General features: G+C 43.0%; 1 protein-coding gene across 1 annotated transcript; it reads left to right on the forward strand.

Annotated features, from left to right (window-relative positions):
- Positions 1-240: 240 nt before the first annotated feature.
- On the forward strand, positions 241-24,200 carry esyt2b (extended synaptotagmin-like protein 2b). The gene is made up of 23 exons (XM_076080708.1): positions 241-603; positions 3,793-3,834; positions 4,356-4,490; positions 4,788-4,864; positions 5,538-5,610; positions 7,730-7,819; positions 10,297-10,352; positions 13,585-13,705; positions 14,199-14,375; positions 14,509-14,591; positions 15,022-15,070; positions 15,454-15,543; positions 15,652-15,747; positions 16,431-16,532; positions 18,862-18,936; positions 20,526-20,612; positions 20,731-20,880; positions 22,358-22,710; positions 23,011-23,109; positions 23,415-23,546; positions 23,770-23,875; positions 23,976-24,025; positions 24,131-24,200. Exons 1-23 carry the CDS (start codon positions 241-243, stop codon positions 24,198-24,200), a joined length of 2,676 nt encoding a protein of 891 aa, XP_075936823.1.
- The last annotated feature ends 1,072 nt before the right edge of the window (positions 24,201-25,272 follow it).

A 25,272-nucleotide genomic window follows, 5' to 3' on the forward strand; every position in this document is an offset into this window, starting at 1 on the left:
CTCAGAGGCTCGTTTTTGAACCATGTCAAATACATTCCCACGCTTTTAGCCGTCAACGCCAACGATTCCTCCCGCAGGCGATGGGCTGCTGGTGTGGTGCAGGTGAGAGAACGAGGCTCCCCGAAAAAGGAACCGCTTATTCGCGCATGGGGGACCGTGTCACCCGAGACCTTATCCGCATTTGAACAGTTTTAAGGGGACGCAACACGGAGCACACAGAGACGCGCGTCTGGAGACAGCATGACCGATACACGAGGAGCCCATTTACCTAAGGAGAACGGACACGTCGCGCCGCAGCCCACCGCGAACTTTCCCCATCCCTCAGCGGGGGACATACCCGATGATACCCCGGTGTCTTCGACCAGCGAGCTGACTCACACCTGGGTTCACGTGGCCAAGACGTTCGTTCTCATTTTCCCCATATACGCACTGGGCTATTTTGAGTTCAGCTTCAGCTGGCTGTTGATTGGACTTGTTATCTTTTTCTGGTGGCGGAGAATCACCGGAGGGAAGCTCAGCCGACTGAGTCGAGCTCTCGCTTTCTTTGAGCAAGAGGAGAGAAGTGTCAACCGGAGTCTTACCACCTCTGATTTACCACCATGGGTAAGAGACACACACAAATGCGGAATACAAGCAGATGAAAATCATGTCGTTTATCCCTACTTGAGCTTGTTTTCTCTGTAGAGCATGTGTGGTATTTTTGTTGAAGAATATTTTTGAGTTTCCAGGAAGAAACAGTCAGCTGACAAGAGCAGGAGGAGCAGAGTTGAGCTGTAAAGCTGTGATGAAGCAGCTGTCTCACCCCCCCCCCCCCCCCCCCCCAACAGCAGTGACATTAGACTGAGTCCCAGTCTAAATACAGCAGGGTACAATGGTGAACCAGACACCACGCTGGAAGGGAAACATGCCCACAGGGTGCCTGTTATTTTGGGATGCACACTGTGCTCACTTGGAGTAACTCACTCTATTACAGCAACACGTTATCTTGGCAAAGGTGTTGGATGTCACTGGGGTTCTTGAGTACAACAACTCAGATGGTATTTTAGAGATACATATTTGACGACAAACTGCAGGGCAGTGTTTTCCCCACAAAATACATGTCTAATGTATGCAAAACCCATCATTTCTGTCACCATAAGTTCTGAGAGGTTTGTAAGACATCATGTAATCCGCGTCGTTAACTGCTGTCTGGAGGGAGCTGGATTATACCATCAATGGGGGATCATCTCAAACTAATGTACTTAGTTTCCCTAATGAAGGATATACAATGTTTACGCATCAGTCATTTACATTCCACATTCATTGATTCGCTCTCAAACCCCCTGCTGACTCCTGCTACATATCCACAAGTTAACTGCGCTGAAAGTCCAGAGGACTGCAGAAGCCACTTCATAGTCATTAAGGCACTTTTTTTATCTCCTGTAGATAAACCCCAGCTGGTCTCAGGTGTCCAGTTTGGAAATCACTAAAACAAACACGTTAGATTGCATTTAATCAACTGCTACCCAAGCACGAAATGATGCTCAAATGAACCGCAAATTAAAGTGAGCTTCAAGTCCCTTCTTCTTTACTTATCACGCTATAAATCCAACACTTTCCATATCAGACTCTTCCCAGAGTCCCAGCTCTAACTTGTTTGCGATGCTCAGTACAGCCTCATGTTGTGAGGACAGTAAACAGCTTATTCTGCTGACACATGGCTGAGGAGGCATCGAGGCTATTAGCTGGGGGCGGAGGAACTCGATGGGGTAGAGAGGAAAGGGGCATTAATGATTTATAAAATAAACTGCAGGTCAAGCACTTCAAGTAACTCTGGTCGTACCTGAGGAGGCTGTGCATCACAGGAAAACACTCTACACATTCCAGCAGTTGATTAGCATGCCCCGGACTGACAAGCTGAGCTCATATCACTGCCTCTACACTGTGCTGTGCTGTCATAGTGCCAGTTTCTCCCCACTGGCAGCAGTGAGCCTTAATAGAAGTGGCGCTGATTTCCACAAGTGCTTTTTAGTAAAGTGCCCACTTTCCCAAACTTCTACGGCTAAAGAGCTCTCCTTGTTCCAGTTAATACCCTCAGATTCACCGAGGTGAGTCATTGGCTGCTTACACTGAAAGTAATAAGGAATGGATTTTAGTTTCATTTCACAGGGGGAATATATTCAGCTAACTGCTGGAGTATCGTGTATGTAAACCAGGAAAACACATCGCTATTCACATTAGTACAATATCCAAAGACAATAGCTAGTTTCTTATCACAATATCAATATAATATTGATATATTGCTCAGTCCTACACACACAGATGCTAAATTATCCACCCACAGGACCACAGACATTAGTGCACACTGTTGTTTAGGGAACTAGGCAACAGTTTACCTCTTTAAAACATGTATATACTCTGTAAAAAGTTTAGAAAACAATTAGAAAATGACAAAGTAAATACGGGCAAGATATAGATATGACGCATTATTAACTATGTAACGTCTAGTTTGTTTGTTTCCAGGTGCTGACTACTCTCCAGACTCATTTTAAGCAGTTCAACAAGCCTGTTAGTTTCAAGGACACTGTGTTAATTACACTTTTCAAGACATACGGCCCAATTAATTTGGAGCAACGAGCGGGAATAATTGAGCCGCATTTCTCCCACTTTCTGCTGCTCAGCTCGGTTTTTATCAGCCAGCACTTAAAACGTGTCCCGTTGAGTGTATCGTCCATTACTTCAGCTACATTAAGGTCACTGTGTCAGGTGTTAGGATGAAGCTTTCAGAGGATTACATTATTCCCACCTCATAACACAACTACGGGCCTGAATCTGTCATAGAACTTTCTGCTCCCCGTCTTCCTGATCTAGCCACTGCTTGACAAAAGTGCTGGATCAGCACACTTTTGCTGGAGAAGTGCTGTCCCTTGTAGCTGTCGCGCTGATGTCATATCTCAGCAGCTATCCAAGCCAGAAACACCACTTCATTTTACTGTGGAGATTAGGGAATATATACGCCTTCAACTCACTGTGAGTCAGGGCTGTTTATCTGTTATGTGTTAATCTGGTGTGTGCATTGCTGCACACCTTTTGTGCACGTTATTGACTTTATCCCAGACATTTCCTTTACCTCATGTTAAATCAATGGCCAATTTACTTCGCTATTCAAATGAGATTAGTCAAACTGCAGCTCAGTCTCACAGCGTGGAGGAGGTCCGGAAATGTGAGCGGGGTTGCTGTTGGATTTATTTCTGAAATGTCTTCAAATTAGAAAAGCACAGTATTAAAGTAGCATTCATTATATTTTCTACTTTACCTGTGAACTCAACAGCACATGAATGCACTTTGCGGGCATTCAAAATGTGAAGGAGAAGTAGGTGTGAGGTTTGTGAAGTCAGTTATTTTATAACGCCGAACACATAAAGATTCTTAAGGTAGAGCTGAAAGGCAATGACTTCTGCTTGAAGAGTGAGTTGAAACATCTTTTTCATCTTCCCTTTTGCTTCATCTTCTTTCTTTCTTTTTTTTGATGAAGCAACACCTCTATGTGCACCTGCAAACCCAATAGAACCCCACCCTGCCCTCTCTTCTGTGAAAGAGACACACTTCTGTGTTGCTCTGGGTGCCAGCTTCGTCAGAATAGTTTGAAAGGAGAAATATGATGTTCCTGAGATCTGTGAACATGTAATTTAAAGTCAGACAAATCTCACCGCACAGATTGTTCGTGGAACTTGCCTGTAAAAATGTTGCATTATCGACCTTACTGAAAGCAACGTATACCAGATATCATCTGCTCTCTTTTCTCCACTTCAGGTCCACTTCCCAGATATCGAGCGAGTGGAGTGGCTGAACAAGGTAAAGGAATTGAACGGTTGTCTCTTGAATGTGCCCTCCTTTTTACCTCGTGTGAACTGAAGTGAATGGGATTGTCAGTCCGTATTCCTCTGCTCTCTCCTCTTCCCACTGGGGCTGTGTGCATAACGCTGCAGCACACTGGACTGTTTCTGCTGCACTGTGTGAATGCATTAAACCCATGTGAATCCCTCACAGAGTTCACATTTAAATGATCTAGATGCTGGTATTAAAATGTAAAGTGGCTGGTGCCTCTGCTTGACGTGTTTGAGTCCGACAGATTCCACTCAAATAGAGCTATATTTTGAATATTTTAAAGTAGCTTTATCATTCACAGTGTCGAGAGATGTTCCTGTATGAAGTAACAAGAATAGCTTAAAGAGGGAAAGGTTGTGACATTAATATCCCACAAGGTCTTACAGCGCATGCATGCACATGCCCTTTAGAATGATTATTTGTCCCAACCAGACTCTTCTACGATTTCTCTTTTAAAGTCCAGCCTTCTCTGTCTGCCTCCCCCTCAGACAGTGAAACAGATGTGGCCGTACATCTGCCAGTTTGTGGAGAAGCTGTTCCGCGAGACGATCGAGCCGGCGGTGAAGCAGTCCAACGCCCACCTCAGCACCTTCTGCTTCAGCAAGATCGACATGGGAGACAAAGTGAGCACCACTCAGTGTTGCTGCATGGCTGTAGGACAGCTCACCTGTTGTTGTTTTCAGCAGGGACACCACAGACTACTGGCAGCAGGGGCTGTCGGGACAGCTGGTGAGGGTGAACGTATACGTGCGCGTCACTGACACATGTGCTTGTTGGATAAATAGTTTCCATGCGGGAGGGGGTCAGGAGAGGGGTCGACCACGCGGGAGGGTTTTTGGGAGATGTGGAGGTGTTGGTGTAGTGTTGATGGACTGGAGTGGTGCAGGGGTCATAACGGTTCCCTCTCTCTTGCGGTGAAGCCCCTGAGGATCAACGGGGTCAAGGTTTATACAGAAAATGTGGATAAGCGACAGATCATCATGGACCTGCAGATCAGGTGAGCCCACCAGATCCCTATTAGATCATTATGTATTACCTCTGTAGCTTACGGAGCCCGGGAGTGGCCATAGAGAGAAAGAATAAGCAAACTGAGGCCATGATTTATTAATTCATGCGCACGACATAAGTGTATATACAGAGAGCGAGACAGACCTGCCTTCTATAAAGTGGATAGAAACCGCTAAATTAGCATATTACTAGTATAAATATGTCTTCTCTATTTGGCCACTCCCGGTCTCCAGAGACTGTAGTTTGAATTTCCACAGTTTTCCCAGACACTAGATATGATCTGAATTATTTATTTAGCACTTTTAAAAACAGTAACACTGGATTAAATACAGCGTTGAGGGCAACGTGAACGTGACTCCGACACGAAGGATGCAATACGACTGCATAGAGAGGTAATTACTTAATGTAATTACAATGAGGGGCTATTGCTGGAAAAATGCACACCATAAATAATATATGACTGCAGTCATGTCACATCAAGAGGAAAACCCTTTGATGCATGTTTGTGTTTATATATATATTTAAAACAACTCCATAAAGATAATGAATTAAACATGGAGTCACCATGATGTCTAAATTCAACCAACTTCATGTCTTTATCCAACCATGGAAGTCTTTTTAATATTGCTGAATGTGAGGACTTTTGTGTTTCGGTCCCTCAGCTTTGTTGGCAACACCGAGATTGACATCGACATCAAACGCTACTACTGCAAAGCCGGCATCAAGAGCATTCAGGTAAGGACATTCCTTTTTGTCTGATTCATTTCACATCCTCACAGAGGTACTTTCCGCTGGCACGGGTCTTGACCTCGACATTGGTTGTGAGGAAATGGAGCGTGAAGCGTTGGATATAAAGTGACACGGGGTCTTCAGTTAAAACGTCTCTCCTGTCGGCTCTAATCTGAGAGGCTTATTCAGGAGAGGATGAACAGCAGCGTTTCTGTAAAGCACATAGAAAATACGCTGAAGGAATTTGGACTGAAGCTTTTCTCTTTTCACTAGAACAATATTAACTTATTATTTCTGCACAAGTGTATGATTTCATCATACGCTGCATGAAAGCACAAATTACTCATGTGCACTGTGTTCTACCGCTGATGGGCCTATCGTGTAATGATGAAGTTCATAACAACAACAATGAAATATTCAAGCGAATTGCTCTAAAGCGTTGGTTCCCAACCTTTTTGTTGTTGTTTAACTTGAGACCCCTTCAAAATAAAGCAACGCCTACTTGTAACGCTATGTCACAGGCGCCATATGTCTAAATGCTGTGACCAGTTCATCCAAAGAACTGATTGTTTAATTAACTTTCCAAGACTTCCAAAGAAAACAAAAATGCTGGAGGCAAATCAGAAAAATCTGTGAAAGAAATGAAATGAAAGAGCTTACAGAATTGTTTAGGGAAACAAATGTTACATATATACAGAATGTATATCTCCTGTTGATTTTGAAGAATCGATGCAGTATCACAAAACATAATATTGTGACACTCACTGTGCTGTGAATATTTCCTTCCACCTCTAAATAATTTGCATCTTACTCTCTGAGCAGGCTCCTCTGCTCCCTGTGCTGCCTGACTGCATAAGTGTGTTTGTGTGTGTTTTGTTGTTCTCACATGTCCTTGGCTCAGGCAGAGAAAACAATCAAGTGTGCCTCCTTGGAAACAGATAGCTGTTAGGTCGGTCCCTGGGAGACATTTGTTACTCACTGCTCCCATCACGTAACTCCGGGAGCCCTACATATCTCCCCAGCTCATTATCAGCCACTAATACGTCCCCATCACTCCTTGAGCTGGTTTACATTACACCGAGCAGGTGCATTTCACCCCGCGACGGCGCTTCGATTACTGACGGCTTCGTGAGGAGAGGGGGTTAAAACGCTTTTGGACTTTTACTACTTGTTTAATATCAACCTGTTGTGTGGTCCGAGCGCTGTGATGGAGGTCCTCTCCTCATCACAGCTACTGCACATACAAACATTGCAGCCATTTTTCTTTTGTAGATTATTGGGTCTTTAAGACAGATATGTCAATACTTGAAATATATTAGTTCTTAAAGCTACAAATCTACAGAAATCTGATGACAGTGTAATAACATTGGGATGTAAAATGTGGCACTGCCTCAGAGAACGGGGACAGAATTTCTTTTCACGATGTTTTGTGCAAATACTTTTTACAACTAACTTTGAATTCTTGTTTATACCTCCTAGAAATTCAAGGATACAAATATCAGTTTGGCTTACTGGCTGACTCTCTATATCAGTTACGAGGGAGCTCTTTTAATCTCACAGATGATAAAGTGAAAGATCGGTTTGTAGTTTCAGGACACGTCTCAAATTTAACCGTCCTTGGTCACAGAAATATTGGGAAGTCTTAAAACGAATGCAACGGCATTATCTTCAAAGAGCTGCACGCACACTAAAAGAGCCTAATTAGTATTGGTTTCAAGAGTGTTATTGGTATTGGTTAATATGGTGTTTTCCAATTTCACTAAGATTTTATTGCGATCCTTCCTGAAAATACAAGCATAGCCCCGAAACAGATATATTGGTGCTAGAATTTCAACGTCCTTTGTTCTAGAGCAGCTATGCGGTCGGCTATATGGCGTCCACATGACACGTGTACAGCACTCCCAATACCATAATCCTTGTAATTGTCATAATACGTTACGGAGAAGGTGGACGACGACGCGGGGCGGGTGTGAAGTCCGGCCGTGGTCAAGTTTCCAGCCTGTCATGTGCTCCAGCTAACGGCTCCAACCGCCGAGGAATGTCAAGGGCCAGCCGGTGGGGTGAGGTTCCCTTCAGCTCTCCCTTTGTGTTTGTTTGTCAATATGTCCCTCTTGTGTTTCCATAGATCCACGGCGTGTTGAGAGTGGTGATGGAGCCGTTGCTGGGTGATATGCCTCTTATTGGAGCTCTGTCGATGTTCTTTCTCAAGAAGCCCGTAAGTACAGAGCGCTGATAATATGACCCTAGTTTAAGCGGTGGAGGTTAGAATGACACCACAGTCTGACTGGATGCATTGTGAGTGGAGTAGATGCTATTAAACTGGGATTTGTGACAGGTTTCTCCTTAATTCCAGCACCTGAGATGGTGCAGCAGGGCAACGCGTTACCCATTTAATGTTGCACTTGCTTTATCTCGGTTGTCTCTTGTGCCAAGTTCGGCCCCATTTCCGCGAATATCACCAAATGTCCTGAATATCTTTTATGCTCCACTTTGGCTCTCTGTGTGTTTTATACTCGACACTAAACTTTACAAAATTGCATCTCATAAAACAAATCCCTCTTTGGTTTTCTGCGTCGTTATCTGTTTGGCTCTCTCAGGCAGAAATAATGTATGTAAATTGGATTCAAGGCCCGATCCCAATACGCTCCTACCACCCTGACACTTAGCCGTACCGCTCCGCTTCTGCGTGTTCACAGACACGCTCAAGAGTGAGTGTTATGAGAAATATCCCAGAATATCCCAGAAAAACCCCACAAATGTAAGTATATTCTTTGTTAATCACAACAGCAGAGGACGGCTTGGTGAGATTCCAGCAACAAACTTGTGGCGTCTGTTTATAAAAAGCTATCGACCAGCTCTGTCCGTGATTTGCATTTCACATTGCCAGTTGTTTGCATATCTAATATTTTTCCAGTGCACATTCCCATCAATCTCCCTGCGCAGAGCTGCTGCACAGCTTTAAAATGTTTGACCGATTTATACCAAACGGGAGGACTCAGTGGAACGACAGCAGAGCTTTAAATAGCCGCGGACCAAGCCAGTCCTACTTTGTCACATTTCTCTACCCCAGGCACTCAGCTGAAGCTCAAGGTGGAGATATTACTATAGGAGGCTGAAGGGAGAGAAGGCAGCAGCTCAGTAAACCCTGTCGCAGTCCCACATGTATACAACCACACACACACACACACTCATGCATCGCAATCCTCTTCCTTCTTCTAGATGAGGGGCATTACTTTGGTATACCGGAGGAGAGAGAAAATAAGTTGTAAGATAAATTCCCTGTGGGCAAAAGAATCTCAACTTTTTGTACCCTGGAAGCCAAATATCTCCTCTTCCTACTCTCAGCGTGCCATAGAAGGCCTGATCCCAGGTGCCAAATGAAATGGAAACATTTCCAGACCATAAGAGGTCTTGGTCTTGGCTGTGCAATCGCAATAACGCGAGTCAGTGCAGTGTAAATAAAAGGATGCAACACATTCTGCTGTGAGACCTCAAGAGAGAGTCCATGGCTCAGCCGAACACTTTAAATACGGACTCATGGATCAGCGGATGAGATCTTATGAGTCTTTACAACTAGTGTGTCGATCAATCAATAGAATGAATGTATTGATAAATCAAATTTTTGATTAATCAATCATCTTTGGGGATAGTTAAACATTTAGGGGGGAAAAACTGTCATTGAATCATTTAGTCAATTGAAAAATAACCGATTATTATTTTGATAATTGGTCAATTATATAAAATAGCCAACATTTGCAGGTTACAGCTTCCCAAATTTGAGGATACCCTGCTTTTTCTTGTAGATATCAATATGTTTTAAATGTCAGCATTGCAGTTATTGTCCCATTCTTGATTTGTAATATTGATGTTCTTGAGAGAGAAAGAGTCTTTTAACTGCTCCATATTAGTGGTGTCCCTCCACACTACCTTCCCACAGCTCTCTCCACCACACCGGATCACAGCCCCTGCAGTGCTCCCCTCTCCCCTGCGGCATCAGCGCATCTGCTGCAGTACTGTATAAGCAACCTGGGCAGCAGCAAAGTAGGGTGGGAAAGACTCATTTAGAAAGCCGCTTCGGCTTGAGGGGAGAAGCAGATCAAAGCTCGCTGAGATGCAGGATCTGCCTGCATTTCAGTTCTCAGCTGATGCCATCGACACTCGCTTTGATTTGCTTTCCCCCACTGTCTCTATCCCATTTGACATACCTGCTGCTGGTGTTACCAAGATAGTGAATGTAAATTGGTTGGTTTTTGACTCTAGCATACTTAAAAAACTGGTACTTTCAACTTCGTTAAAGTACATGTCTATGATCTCATTGTCTACTCTGAACACTAATGAGACCCCAGAGGCTTGCTGCTGCTTTTATAAATATTTCAGTGAGCAGGTGTTTTGTATTCATTTCCATTCAATGATCTGTGCTTTGGCCTCTTGTTGTGACTCATAAACTGGAGCTAATTTTGCAGACAAGGTGAAGCGAACTTAGATGGAAATACTCAAAAGGTAAAAGCAATAAGCTTGGATATAGAAGGCCAGAGAGAAGGTTGTGCTTTATTTTTATATTGCTTTGTCAAACCCGTGTGCAGCGAGAGAAACAAATTTTTCTTAAATAATTAATATGGCAACAATATACATAGTAGGTTCTCCAAATGGACCCCAATATACTAATCTCCATTCCCTTTTCTCTTCTTTTAGATTCTGGACATTAACTGGACCGGCCTCACCAACATACTTGACATTCCTGGACTCAAGTAAGTCGGCTCTTCCTGCTTATCAAGGAAGGTCTTTGTTGGCGTTTGTGGGAGAAAAATGAATGAATGTTGAGATTATGAAGAGTTTTAGAACAAGTAGGAAACTGGACCTGGGTCTACGTTATTCACGCCAGTAATTACTCCTATAGTACTGTATAACTGCGACCATGAAATATATGTTTTCCAATTGTTTTGAATGTGTCAAAAATGTGTTGATTCTGCTTTTAAAGCATCTCAAGGACATGTTGGTGCATTTAGCAAACCGATACTGAAAATTCTTACTGTAGGGGGTACTTTTGTTAGATTTTCGGGTGTATTTCCACTCCATCCTGTCCAATATGCGAATACAAATTCCACCAACTGTGCTAATGTTTTTCTTACCTGCTGGAGGCCGATGGTGTCCTTGTGCTTGTTCCTGTTGTGCTTAAATGCTTGAACAGACTGAGCTGATATAGTTAAACTTGTCTTTTTTGCAAGCAAACACTCAAGTATGATGTATTTCTCTATGCATGCAGTACGTTCACATGCACACAACAACCAGATTAAGATAATAGTTCAATGATCTAACTGAGCTAAAGGAGGAAATGTGCTGCTTGTAGCCTGTTTCCTCATCCTTGCTTAGTTTGTTTGTTTTTAAGTGTCTTTTTCCCTCCGGGTAGTTGTGTGGGCTGAGCAGAGAGTAAATGAAAGTCGATTAAGAGATGCTAAAAGCCCAAATTACTCACTCTTGTCTTGAGCGGTTCATACTTTATTTACACCCCGAATAAAGTGACATGAATGCTGCATGTGGTTTTCTTAGAATGCAGTTACTTGTCATATAGCCTGCTGATGTGGACAGACAGGCAGAGCTCAGTGGGCGGTCTCCGTCAGCTCCTTTGTTTTGTGTTTTGTGCATTGCAACGTGCAGTGTGGGGGTGTGTGGAGGAAGGGGGCACGTGCAGAAAACGAGGGGTTAGCTGCTGTAGGAGAGGCCCAGATGGTGAAATCGTAGCTGCAGCCACAGAGTTCTTTGAATGCAGCAGACAGACAGACAGACAGCATCAGCTGTCTGGAGCCTCTCCCAGCAGGTCTCTCCTAAACCCTGTTATTGTCATTATGCAACAAATCTCTCACTTGTTTTCATGACGTGATGTGTCATCGCTGTTGAGTCTGTTTTAGAATCAGAATCAAAACAGCCGTGCTACCAAAATGCTAATGCTAACATGGCAACATGCTGCATTGACAATGCCAACAAGGTGACGTTCAGAAGCTGTAACGTTTAGCATGTTCACCATATTTGGTTAGCGTGCTAGCAAGCTAACATTTAGCAATTATCACTAAACACAAAGTACAGCTGAGGATGATGGGACTCTGACTTACTCTCCAGTAGCAAGGTCCTCGGTCAAAGGGAGTAAAACACACAGAACCGTACTGCACATACTGTATATTATAAAGTATGAGTGTGCATGTCGGCAATGTGCACTCTTGTCCTAAACTTAATAACAAACGGTCCCACTTTCTTTACTTTGCACACACACGTGGTGTGCGTGGGGTGTTCCAGTGTTTACGCCAGGGGAGCAATGAAAATGCAGCAATAAGCGCTGATGCGGCAGGAATCCCTTCACACCCTCAGCTCTCAGCCGGAGAAGAGCTCCGTCTCTGATCAGTCTCCCGCCAGAGGATCACAATGTCTCTAATCGGCTCACGGAGGAGAGCTGCATCCGGCCGTTGCGTTTGGAAAATGAGCTGAGGATTGATCAAATAAATGTTTCTCCTGACTCCAGACACAAACACAGCCGGCGTAATTGCAGTTTTTGTCAGAGCAGATGGTGTCTGTGCTCTTTCAACGCTGTTTTAGAGTAGCGAAGGATGGTTTCTGTCCTTTTGAAAGGTGCGATGTGTGAGATCAGATAGGGGTTTAGCATTCCAACTCTACCTCTGGGTCCATACAATCAAAATCCACAGCTATCAGTTATAGAAAAACAAACATTGAGCCATTGGTGCAAGTTGTCTTCATGACAGGAATACATTTTGGTTTTCTGTCCAATTCAATAACTGTTATCCACGTCCTCATAACGATGAGTCTACTGTGACTCCTTTCTCTCTCTGGCATCAGCAAACAGTCCCTCTCCCGACTCCAGCTCATCTCACTGACTCGGACGAGGAAACATGACCAGATTTCACCGATCCTGACTTCCTAACACTGGCTACATGCTGCTTTTAGAATGGATTTCCAGATGTAATGGATTAGGTGCAAAGCCCCGAGAGGCCTGAGATCTATCAGATCTCTTCTTGCCCTGTGTTCCCTCCAGCACCCTGAGATCCTCGGATGCGTCCATCTTTGTAGTACCAAGGTCCAGATTCTTACATGAAGGGGATGAAGCAGTCTGGGCTCCCACAATCAGGAAGCAGGCAGCAGAGAGGAACTAAGTGGTTGTTGTAGGTTGGATGTGAGCTTAATAATCATAGGAACACATTTCTACGCTGCCTTACAAAGGCAGAGAGCAGAAACTAGAGAAACGGTGAAGTCAAGATATTTAGGCTCTTAGCCACCGTGTAACAGATATATAAGTTGTAAAACTTTAAAGGTGCAGTGTGTAGGTCTGGCAGCATCTTGCTACACTGGTGGACAACTAGAAAGCACATGGGATATGTACGTCAGGTTCCTGTATTAGTAAATGCCCGATTTATTAGGCAATTTGTCGACTGACCACGTTGTTGTATCTCATATGGCAGCACTAAAGCATTTCTCGATCCCTCCAGAGACAATTACAGGATCACTTCCAGTTTACAAACAATTGATGAGCTCATCCGCATGGTGATATATGGACAGCTGTGCCGTAATCACAACTGTTTCTCTTGGAGGGACAGCCTGAGCAATAACACTGGATGATGAATTTTCAATGTAATCCCATTTTATTTTTCAGCCTTGATTGCAATTTTCCAGCAGCGCCGCAGCAGCTAAATGAGTAAAGCGCCCGGCGGTAAAGCGCTCTCTGCCCTCACCGTCTCTGTTCAGTCAGTCATGGATCAGATACACATTCAGAGGGCTGTTGGCCGGCAGCACCAACATGCTTGAATTGACTCCAATTTTCCTGCTATCTTCTCACATCTAAATCAGAAATGCACTGTACTAAACCCAGATTAAAGGAGAATATTTATAACCCAAGGGCACCCTTACCGTCTGTTAAATATTTCATTGCATCATTCTGTTTATCTTCCTTTCCTCCCTTCTCTCAACCTTCCCTCACAGTGGCTTCTCTGACAATCTGATTCAAGACATTATCTACAACTATCTGGTGTTACCCAATCGCATCACCATCCCACTGGTCGGGGATGTGGAACTGGCCAAGCTACGCTTCCCCATGCCAAAGGTACTAGTGCAGTTTGAAAATGCAGTCGAACAAGTGGTTCAATAGGCCTCTTTGTTTATAGATTAGAAGCTCACTACAGTGAGTAATGTGATGAAGGAATTCATGGTTAGTAGCTGGAGGTTCTTCATAGTCCAATCTCATGGGGGCTGTGTGATGTTTTAATAATTATTGATGTAATAACAGTCGGTCTTCGTCAGGGTTTAATTTGTATTTAACTCACAGCGGCACAAAAGCATTTCAATGCTTTGCTGCTTTTACCTGTATTCATGGCAACATGATCATTATTATGTGCAAATAATCAACATCATTGGACATATTTTGTCTCTACTTTACCCTTGTAATAAGCCACAGCTTTCTCTTGCATTGCCTCCTGATACCCGGTGGATAGAATCACATCCAATCAACACTGACTCCCATTGTGACCTCGAAGTGTCGAAAGCTGCTGTTTCAGAGTTGCTCCCCCTTTAACGCTGTGCTCCGCACGTCTCCACAGGGAGTCCTGAGGATTCACTTCTTGGAGGCTCAGGATCTGGAAGGGAAGGATACATTTCTGGGAGGGCTGATCAAGGGCAAGTCTGACCCGTACGGCATCCTGCAGATCGGCAATCAGCTGTTCCAGAGCAAGGCGGTGAAGGAGACCCTGCATCCCAAATGGAACGAAGTTTATGAGGTGACAAGTTCGGGATGCCTCTTGGGCGTAGGCAACGTTAAAACAGTCCAGTTGTTTACAATGAAAATGAGTTTATTCTCCCAAACCTGCATCAAATAGGGCTTTCTCACCAATATCTCCTTGTCTTCATCAGGCTCTGGTGTACGAGCACTCGGGTCAGCACCTTGAGATTGAGCTGTTTGACGAAGATCCCGACAAAGACGATTTCCTGGGAAGGTGTGTTTCTCTTATTTCCTGCTCTGCTCTGCTCTTATCTAACAGAAATAAAGTCTTTCTGCACCGCTGCAATGTGACTGATGTTTAAGAACAAACTTTGTTGGTGTTGACAGACAAGCCGAGGATCTGCTGTGGCTTTATATATTGTGTTCTAAACTCAGCGTTAAGAACACAAGGGGAAGGTGTGATTAAAGCGTCTGTGCTAGTAGACATCAGTTAAAGTAAAGCAGAGGTGTTAGCCCACACTTCCGAGCCCAAGGGCAAAGTCAATCGATTGTAGCACAAGGCTGTAACACTACACCAAGTGCTGACAACACAATGCAGTCGATCGATAACTGGACCCCCCTTCTGTTCTGATTAACTGCTGTTATTCCTCTGCTAACAGTCTGTCGTCCCATTCTGTGTAATTATTATTTGACATTATTCACAGCCTGATGATCGATATGACTGAGCTGCACAAAGAACAGAAGGTTGATGAGGTAAAACCATTTATATGGTCAAAGTATTGCACTCACTTAATCAGAATTTGCTTAGAGTTGATATGTTACACGTCGTAACTCAATAGTTTGACAGCCCAGTGTTGCCAACTCTTAAGACAATAGCAGCATTTGCTCATTTGGCATGAATGAAACGATCGGACAGGCTTATTACAGTCCTGCGTCAGCCAGGTTTTTATTATTAGTGCATTTGATTTAACGATTGTTGTCGGGATGTAAAGAAAATGTCTTCAAATATAACAAAAGAAGTTTCTAAAATAGTTTTTACTAAGATACATTACCCACCCTAACGAAACACAATAGTTTGGTCCCTTCAATGACTCCTCTCATTGATTTTACATTGATGTTTTGTAACACTGTTGCAGTGGTTTGACCTGGAGGAAACTCCTACTGGAAAACTCCACTTAAAACTGGAGTGGCTGTCTCTGCTCTCCACTCCTGAGAAGTTGGACCAGGTACAACACGGACAATAAAAGAACCTTTCCTGCTTTGACAGAGCTGACATTTTCCTCTCTCTGTGGTGACGGCCTTTTTCTTTTTCTTTGTCTTCCCCGTCTAATCAGGTGCTGCGGAGTGTGCGTGCAGACAGGAGCCTGGCCAATGACGGGCTATCGTCAGCACTGCTCGTGGTCTATCTGGACTCAGCAAAGAACCTACCTGTAAGATACCGCTCTGTTCGCTTTATTTCGATGCTGTCAGTGCTTTTGTTCCGGCCTTATAGATTGTGGTAAAGTATCGCATTAGGCTTCTTTTTCCTCCACCCTGAAACACACACACCTGACCACATTAATTCTCAGAACCAGTTTAGTAAGAAATACCAGCGTTGCACACTTGTTTGAATAAGGATTATTGGTCAGTGTGTGCAGCAATGCTCCACTCTCCCGTCATCACGATGCTTCCATCTCACTCTGACCTGCGGGTGAACCTACCAACCACGCCAGGTTGTTTATTTTTTTCCTCATTATCTTAGCTACTGCAAACCCAGCCATTAAAGCAATGCTGAATGGTTATTATGGATAGTCTTCAGCTCCAAACGGGTCAATATGTTTTTAACCACATTTATGAATATGTCACTACAGCTCAGGGATTCTGTTTTATGCCAATATTTTTCTCGCTGTTGTCAAATGAGAACCGTGAACCTCAAAAACCTCTACTTTTCAGGACCCGTTTGCATTCATTAAGTGTATCTGATATAATTTGAAATCTTTCATTGCACCAATTGTGGTACCTGTAACCTGTAAATAACCATCAATATATACCACAAAATAACACGTTATTTAGCCCATCTCAGTCCTCATATCTTCACCTTTTTCCTCTTTACTCTCTTTCCTCTTCACCCAAGAGCGTCTTCACAGGCAGCTTAGGCTGCGGAAACTTAAGTGCGAGGAGAGCATCGGGTCTAGTCTTTTGTGAGAGCAATACTTCAGAGTATAGAACAATTTTTGTGAGTCCCCCCCCGGTACTTTTTTGCATCCTGATAGTGTTAGCATTAGCGGTGTGCAATGACGTGGGTTGAACAGTAACAGTAGTCTTTCAAAACCTGCATCTTAACGCATGTGTTAGCTGCACGGTTTTTATTGTAACGTCTGATTAAAACGAGTGCCCAATAACCGTGAACATACAGCAGACACTTCTAAACAGAGGGCGGAGTTATGCCAGTTTCTCAGTGAGATGCATATTCTTCTAAATCAGGTGCTTAGTTCGAGGCTAAAATATGGATCATCTGCTGTACAAAGAGCTCATGGCAGAGCTCATAGTGATCTTTGTCTGCGTTAGTGAGCCAGTTAATGTGTAGCTGCACAGATACAGAACGCCTGTAGCTTGTTTAAAAAGCAGCACAAAGTAGCTCCTCCAAACTGACCTTTATTCTGACCTGTGTTTACATTGTTAGCTCCTTGTAGCGCCGACAACATCAGCCCTCATCAGCTGCTTTTCATTTTATCTCCCACATCATTCATGTCTGGCTCGTATTTCAACATGTTTCTCTTCGTGCCTCTTAACAATACCCGACTCCAGTCCTACTAACTGTGGGCGTGATTTTCTCCCCCAAATCTCCTCGCGGCTTAAAGAGCAACCTGTCAGATTTCACCTATGACGGGTTGAAGCAAGTCTCAGTCTTTAAGGCCCTGAAGGTAATGTGGGAAAGATAGTTTGCATGGACAAATCACACCCCGTGTCTCATCCGTGTTATGTGATTGTGATGGTTATCAAACAAGCAGAGGGATTTATCTTATTTGAAAAATGTGCATGGTGATGGGTGATTGCATTGTCTGTTTTGTGCCTTTGTTGTGCCGTGCAGTTTTTTTTATTTTTACTTGTAACAATATATAAGTTTCCACTTCTCCTATCTTGTGATCTTGCATGAAAAAGTCTAATACTGCACTCAATCTGTTCTGTTCTCTGTGTGTGTCCAATCTTTATAACTGTGGCCACTTTCGCAGCATTTATATAAATGTCCTTCTGCTTCCTATTCAACATGTGCTCCTTTTTCAGTGAATTATGTCGAAGGTTTTCAACGGCAAAACCTGCAGAGCAACCCAGCCTGTGTTGGCTAATCAAAGAGTTGATACTGTCGTCCTCATGTTGAAACTTATGATAGCGTAGCGGAGTAGGACGTGATGCTTGTCAGGCCAGCATATCTGCATTTCTTGGACACGGGGGGGGGGGGGGGGGGGGGGAACTCGACTGCTGCTTTGTCGTTTCATGGCTTCAAGGAAGTTTGCGGTGGCACTCCCTTAGTGTAACATAACCCTTCACAGTGCGTCAGTTTCATCTGGCATTGTAGGGCAATTGGAGTACAAATATTTCTGTTTTGCTTCCAATAGAGGACTCTTTGTTATCCTGACTGCACTGCTGTTAGTGAGCTGACAGACTGAGCTTCTGCATCTCTTTGTTGCCTTTATTCATCAATTGATATAAACCTGTTGACTCTATTTCATAGAATCTGTCGCGTCGACATCAGAACAGAGATTTAGAAAACATTTGCACGTTTTCTGGATGTGGACAGTGTGACTAGTGAGCCGTCACTGCTTCGAGGTATCTTAAATCTTACTTTGGATTTCTCTCAGAGGGCCTTACAGTATGAGCAACATACAACGCCATCTATCCTGAGACCGTTGAAAAGGAAAAATTCAACTGAACATACATGTTACACATAGTAGACAGAAGTAGCAGAATTACAATAGAGAGACACATAATGATATTTTAGGTAAATTAAGGACAATCTATATAATATTGATAATGTTAAATGCTGTGCTTTTGGTGCTGAGTGCCTTCTCAGCTTAAGTTGTAGCATATCAAAGTGTGCGATTGTCTTAATCGGCCTGAATGTACGACGTGGAGCTTAATTCTAATGCTGGTGAGAAATAGATGTCAAATTTAAGCACCATCCTCAAGAGAAAGGACGGGTTAACAATTAGGTTTAAACTCCCCCCCCCGGCTTGCGGATATGTAGGGTATTATTATTCTGTAAGGAGTACCGAATAATACTTAGCTGTCGAAGCCCAGCATGCTAAAATTAGAAAACAGAGGAGACAAAGCTTGTCTCCTTGGTAGCCTCTCTGCCTGCAGCCCCGCTTGTCAAAATGTATGGTGATGTTGCTTCCCTTCTGAACTGCAGACTCTTTCTCCTACTGTGTGCCTGATACAGAGTCTCAAGAAGCCAGTGTTTGAGTTTGGGTGTAATTATATTGTCCTTTACTGACATTTATGCATTTTGTGCGTCACAGCGAGGAGAATCAGCTAACTGCCCCCTCTCTCTCGTTCTCTAATAGTCTGCAAAGAAGAGTAGCAGCGAGCCCTGTCCGTATGTCCAGCTGACTGTTGGACACAAAACACTTGAGAGCAAGGTGAGTCATATCATTATTCATGAGGATTAGTCTTTTCCTTTCATTATGAGAACAAAAACGACATCCGGAGGTGATTTTGTTCGCAATCTTTCAATTTTAAGTTGGCAATAGCAACTTAAATACAGCAGTTCTATTCACCAGAATACATCTCACATTCTTACAGCTAACCCTAATCTCATTCTTTCACCATCTCTCCCTGGAGCGTTCTATCGCAAAATGTTTCGCTCTTACTTTGGTATCAAAAGAGAGAAATGATGGTTCAGAAAATAAAATGTTAAAACCTCCAACTCAGCGTTAAGTGTCAGCTGAAGAGCTTCTGCGTTGATATTTAGTGTATGTACCGGCTGTTTAAGTTATTCAGGAGGAACACTTACTGTAAGTAGACCGAGTTATTGTTGATACTGAAAGCATGTGTGTTTGAGAAGGTTTGTTGTATTAGATCCCTTTTGTAGAAGAGTTATAAGATCGATGAAACTGTTGATTATTAAAGTGACACTTTATTTGGCCTTTTCTTTTGGAAGAGAGTAATCTGACAAGTTAACATGTATAATGGTGCGATCGTACAGGTTTATGTTGTGGCCATCAGTTTTCATTATTTCAGCTTTGTTTCTGAGAAATAATGCCTTGTCCGGGTGGCGGACAGCTCACAATACTACAATACCCATGAGTCAAGGAGAGGCGCAAATCAGAGCTGCAGCAAATTAAAAAATATTTCTTTGTTGTAAATGCGAAAAAACAGGGCGGCTAAGTGGCTGATTGCACCAGAATCATAAAGGTGCTGCAGATCACTTCTATTAACACAGTAATGTTAAGTCTCAACCCACCGTTAGCTAATGTTACAGAGTATTATATTTAAATGCACCATGGGAGTCGTAGTTAGCACGTCGTTGTTATGTCTAATGATTGAGCTGAATAATGATTAAGTGGAGCTCCAACTGTCGAGTTAACTCTGAAGAAAAATACATTTCATTCAGAAAAAGGCCACTTAAAATAGCTCCTTTCTTCACAACTATATATATACTATATGAGTGATGTCAATCAAGTGCAACGGCTATAATAACTCCTTTGGTCACCTTGCCTACAGTGTACTAAGTTTAGAATGTTTATGAGATTTGGGGAAAAAGGCCACGAGTCTGACATCGTTCACTCAATATAGACGACCCTTAAAGCTAAAAAGACACTTTAACCTCAGAGTCATTGTTCCATTTAAAATCCAATTTGCTTAAGTTCAGCGCCGAAACTATGACGAGCCTATCGCTGTCCTAATTATGTAGTCTTTGAAACAGATTTGAAACAGAAAAAATAAAAGCATTCATTTATGTAAGGTGGGCAATAATAACAAAATGAATATAACCTGAAAATATACCAGAAAATGACCAAGACATGCAATAAGAATATATGGTGTTCAGTTAATAGTATCATGCTGACAGTGTTAGTATGACTCTACATTAAGTGAAACAATAAAACAGGTTATAATGGCTGAAGGTACCATTGAAAGATGCCTCCAGATGAAAGTGTGTTGTTAATTAGCTGCTCTCAAGAGTCTTTTAATTAATGACTAACAAAAGGCTACCTGTCTTCCCTTAAAGATCCGGTACAAGACCAAGGAGCCTCTGTGGGATGATTGTTTCTCATTCTTCGTTCACAATCCCAGGAGGCAGGAGCTCGAGCTGGAGGTGAAGCTGCACAACTCATTTACAATTCCCACTGATGCATTTTTTTTTTTACGAGATCGTGCACTAAGTGGCCCGATGCAGCTGCCTCGCGTTAAAGCAGATCTTCCTCAATGCACAGGTGAAAGACGACAAGCACAAATGCACCCTGGGTAGTTTGTCGGTGCCTTTAAGCGGCCTGTTGGCGGAGGAGGAAATGACGCTGACTCAGTGCTTTACTCTCAAGAACTCCGGGCCCAGCTCGACCATCAAACTCAAGATGGCCCTGAGGGTAAAGATGGAGCGCATCACTTCTCACTGTCCTGCATGAATTGGTGATGTAAGAGGTATTTATTTCAGGCCGAGGAAACCGGAACAGATGTTCGAGATCTGCTGTACAAACAGAACGGATAGAGAGAAGGCAGTTCAGTGGCTCAGTACATTTGAACTAATGTTCCAGCAAAGCAATTGTTGCCAAACTAAAAATGATTTACTGGAACAGCCATTTACAGCTTATGATCTCAGCTCAATTCTAATTTGGCCCGCCTCCCTGCGCAACTGTTGCCACACCTAGCTGTCAAGATTTTCCTCTCAAGGCTCATATGTAGTTTACAACGACAACGGTGGCAGATTTACCTCTCAAAATGACTCTTAATACTCGAAACAATGAACCCTGGAAGTCAGACGCGGGTAGAAAGCAGAAAACTTCTCATTTTATTGCTCAGAAGCATTGATTTCCCCGGCTGAAATGTCGACTGTCCCTGGTAGATTTGATCAGTTGCAGTTAGTTGACTTTTTATGGTTTTAATGTTTAATGTTGTGTTGTGGTGCTCCGCGACGGTAAAGGTCGCTTCACCCAAAATGACGAATAAATAATTAAATAAACAAAAATGACAATGTTCTTGCTTCTCCCTAGTGGTCACTGGCCATTTAAATAGATTGAATTTCAGATATCCGTCACGGAAATGTCACCAATACAGTGAAAGTGGGTTTAGTTTGTGGCACAGCGTTAAATAATAAAATTACATTTAGAAAACAGTTTGAATTGAAACTTCTTTCTGATGAAGAATTAGTTAGGCTCCCCTAATTTAACCCCAGAACTCAAACGTTTACTCTTTTCACAAAGGCGCCTCGGCATTACATGATACTAATGAAACTATCATGCTTTTATTGACTTTCTGTTTGAGTCACTGCCTCAAAACACCGGATACGGGAGCAAGTAGATTGCATTGCCCCTTGATGACACTGAAACAAAGTGCATTCTCGTGTATTGAGTCATCACAACTGATCAAATAAGACAATGAATGCAGCTCTGTCAAATATATTGACCGACGTTGACATGGCTTTCCTGTATTGGATCACAACCAACATATCAAGATTCATAACGGATATACGAAGAGGGAAATTGCTTTATGGGCTTGTTGACCGTTCTGGATCGAGAAGATGGAGAGATAGATAGCTCCGTAAAGACAGATTTGGCTGTACAAACTCGGTGAATAAGACATTTTTGAGCTGTATCCGCTGTATTTTGAGGCCACTTTACAAGGAAGGATTACTCACTCTGATCAGAAATTTTGTTTAAGTTTCTCTAAAGTTGCATTTAAAACCACCAACCCAACCAAAGCCCCTTTAAAGTCATTTTACTTGAGCTGCTGTACTTTGACAGGACATAACAAGTCAAATTCTAAATCTCACTCAGATTATAACTCCAGTACTTTGCTGTGTTTCTTATTCATGATTGGGAGTAATGTCCTCCTGTCTGTCTGTAGATCCTGTCCCTGGAGAAGCAGGTGTCCTCAGACCAGCCGTCCTCCGTCCAGGTCCGGAAGTCCAGTGTGCCGCAGCCGACCGCGGCACCCACCCAGAGACGATCGGCCTCGGATTCCCCGCTGCCTCCACCCACGCCTCCGCCGCGGATAAGCGCCTCCACCCTCACCCTCCAACACAGGGACGGCGAGCCGTACTCGGCCAGCCCTCTCCGCAGCGTCTCCAACCTGAGCAGCTGCATGTCCAGCTCCCAGAAGCACCTGCCTCACAAGGAGTCCACGCCCAGTCTGGCCTCGGATATCTCCCTGCCCTTCGCCACCTCGGAGCTTCAGCAAAGGCTCCGTCAGCTGCAGAAGTAAAGGACATGCATGATGCATTATTTCTTGAATTGTTTTCCCAAGCAGCGTTCCTGTCTTTGATACTTAGCTCATCCTTTCTGGATTTATTTTTCGGCTCTTTTCAGAGATCTTATCGGTCGTAAATGTATTTATGTCATTCAAATTCTGCTGCTGCCTCTGATAGAATGTCATCTCGACTTGTGTATCTTTATGAATATTTTATCTGTCTACCTGTCAAGCTATCCATCTGTCCCGGTTGTATAAATTATCTGCAGCCTTTGGCAGTGACGCTGACTTACTCTGTGGTGTGTTTATAGTGGCTCGGCCCCCAGCCAGTACCCCCTGGGCGAGGTCCAACTGACTGTCCGCCACAGCTCCCAGAGGAACAAACTCATCGTGGTGGCGCACGCTTGCCGGTGAGCTCCACAACTGCCATCGCCCCCCCCCCTCCCTGCATTTAGATATTTGTTTTTTCGGAAGATATATGGAAGGCTAGTTTGAAGGTTGTCTCATTTCCAAGGACTTTGTTCCAACTCATTTGCTTTTTTGGCCCAAGTCTCCTGCACTTATATTAATTTGAGGGGTAGTGATTTCTCCAGTATGTGGGTCCTGTCGCTTCCTGTGGAGCTATTCACATTAAAAATAAACAGGGCACCATTAACCTAAGTAACATGTGACTGGCAGCATGTGAGTGAAACAATTTTGTCCCGTGTGTCCTCAGTAACTTGATAGCCTTCACCAAAGACGGCTCGGATCCCTTCATCCGCCTCTATTTGCTGCCTGACAAGAGCCGGACAGGGAGGAGGAAGACCAGCACAATGAAGAGGACCCTTAACCCAGTTTATGATCAGACGTGGGTTCAGATACTCTTACTATGTTGAGTGTTTGTAGTTATAACATTATTGTATTAATGCGATGGCTGGCGTTGTGTTTTCATTGTTAAACATTAAGAGCTTGATCCAAATGAACACAGGGAGCACATCACGGATGCTAATGTCTAATGTGTCAGACAAATGAAGCATGAATCACTCCATGGTAGATTGGTTTAATGAAATCCGTGTGTTTGTGTGTTACAGGTTTGAGTTTAGTGTATCCATGGTGGAGCTCCACAGGAGGACTCTGGATGTAGCCGTGAAGAACGGAGGGAGCATCCTGTCCAAACACAAAGGGCTTCTGGGAAAGGTAACTTCTGGCTGTTTTTATGCGTATTCTCCAGCAGTAGAGCCGCTCCCAAGTACGCCATATATTCCAAAAACTTTTTATTTTTTGTTCAACATCGCAGGTGCTGGTAGATTTAAGTGGGGACGATATATCTAAAGGATGTACACAATGGTAAAGTTGTGTTTCATCTTTTCCTTGAGCAGCATTGAGTGACTTCTTCTTCTGACTTCTTCTTTTTAGTGCTTAAATCCACATTTGCATCCTTTTCTCTTGCAGGTATGACCTGAGTGAAGACGGCGTGTCGTCTCAAAGCATAAGAAGTATTCAAGACTCCCTCTTCACATAGTGAACCCACGTCTCTGCTGTAATATAGTTTTCTTGTTAATAAAAGGGCACATCATTTTGTTGTATTCATGTACATTTTCCATATATTTTAGAGGACTGATTTCAGCATGCAAGACATCTTTCAAACATTTCCTCTCATTGTTTCATAAATGGAAGATATTGTAACATAGTGCAATGTGTTGAAACACACTAATCGCCGTGTCTCTGTTTCCAGTGTTTTATGTAAATACCAAGTCGATAATATTTAAAGAATTTGCAGGGGTTTTTGTGGCCATACATTTCTTTCGGGAGAACGTTTTTGCCGTCCGTTCCTTTTGTTCAAATGTGCCAAATTCTGTTTTGTCATTGGAGAAAAACTCTTACCAAAGCAACAGATACAATCACTAAAGTAGGCTTAAGTAGCAGTCTTGACTTTGATATATTTTTTTGTCATGCAGTGAAATTATTATATTATTGTTCTTTATGCTTGATTACGAACATGGAATGCAAAGATTGAAATGATAACTCTGTAATTTTTAAGATGATTTTGTGCAATATTTGGACGTTACTGAAGACCTGGGGGCATTTTAGGGCTATGAACAAGTGCTGTATACTATGAAGGATGCTTGAATAAGGGTTTGATTGATGTTCAAACCACACGTGAGTCGAACAAAGTGAATACAAGGAGCAGAGACAACAGTTATTGTATTTTACGAGCAGGGCTGCCAGACGTTGTTGTTGTTATGATGACACAGCTGTAATGTGGTCAGGCTTGTACATGTTTTGTCATGCAGTCATAACTGTTGGAGATTTCAAATACTGTTCTTGTTATCTATCCTGTGCCTTAAAAAAAAACCTGCTCTGTAATTTTTGCCTTCTTAATGTTATTATTTTGAATGATATGATGCCTCATGGGTTTTGAGGAATAAATGTTTTCTCTTGTGAAAATGGTCTCGCTGTTGTTTTTCCTTCTGTTCAGCAACAAAGAATATAAATTATTTCTACTTTAAATATGATATATTATCAGTGGTGGAAGAAGTACTCAGATCAGTTACGCAAGTATAAGTAGAATTAACACAGTGTACAAATACTAC

Source organism: Anarhichas minor, unplaced genomic scaffold (genome assembly GCF_050575085.1).
Source record: "Anarhichas minor isolate MPS153535 unplaced genomic scaffold, ASM5057508v1 ptg000074l, whole genome shotgun sequence".
In the NCBI taxonomy this organism is placed as follows: domain Eukaryota; kingdom Metazoa; phylum Chordata; class Actinopteri; order Perciformes; family Anarhichadidae; genus Anarhichas; species Anarhichas minor.

Excerpts from the sequence above, each read along its gene's own strand:
- esyt2b (XM_076080708.1), top strand. The coding sequence starts at position 241 with ATGACCGATACACGAGGAGCCCATTTACCTAAGGAGAACGGACACGTC. Across the intron at positions 15,071-15,453 it reads AAGAACAGAAGGTTGATGAG|TGGTTTGACCTGGAGGAAAC; the intron begins GTAAAACCATTT and ends ACACTGTTGCAG. Across the intron at positions 15,748-16,430 it reads ACTCAGCAAAGAACCTACCT|AGCGTCTTCACAGGCAGCTT; the intron begins GTAAGATACCGC and ends TCTTCACCCAAG.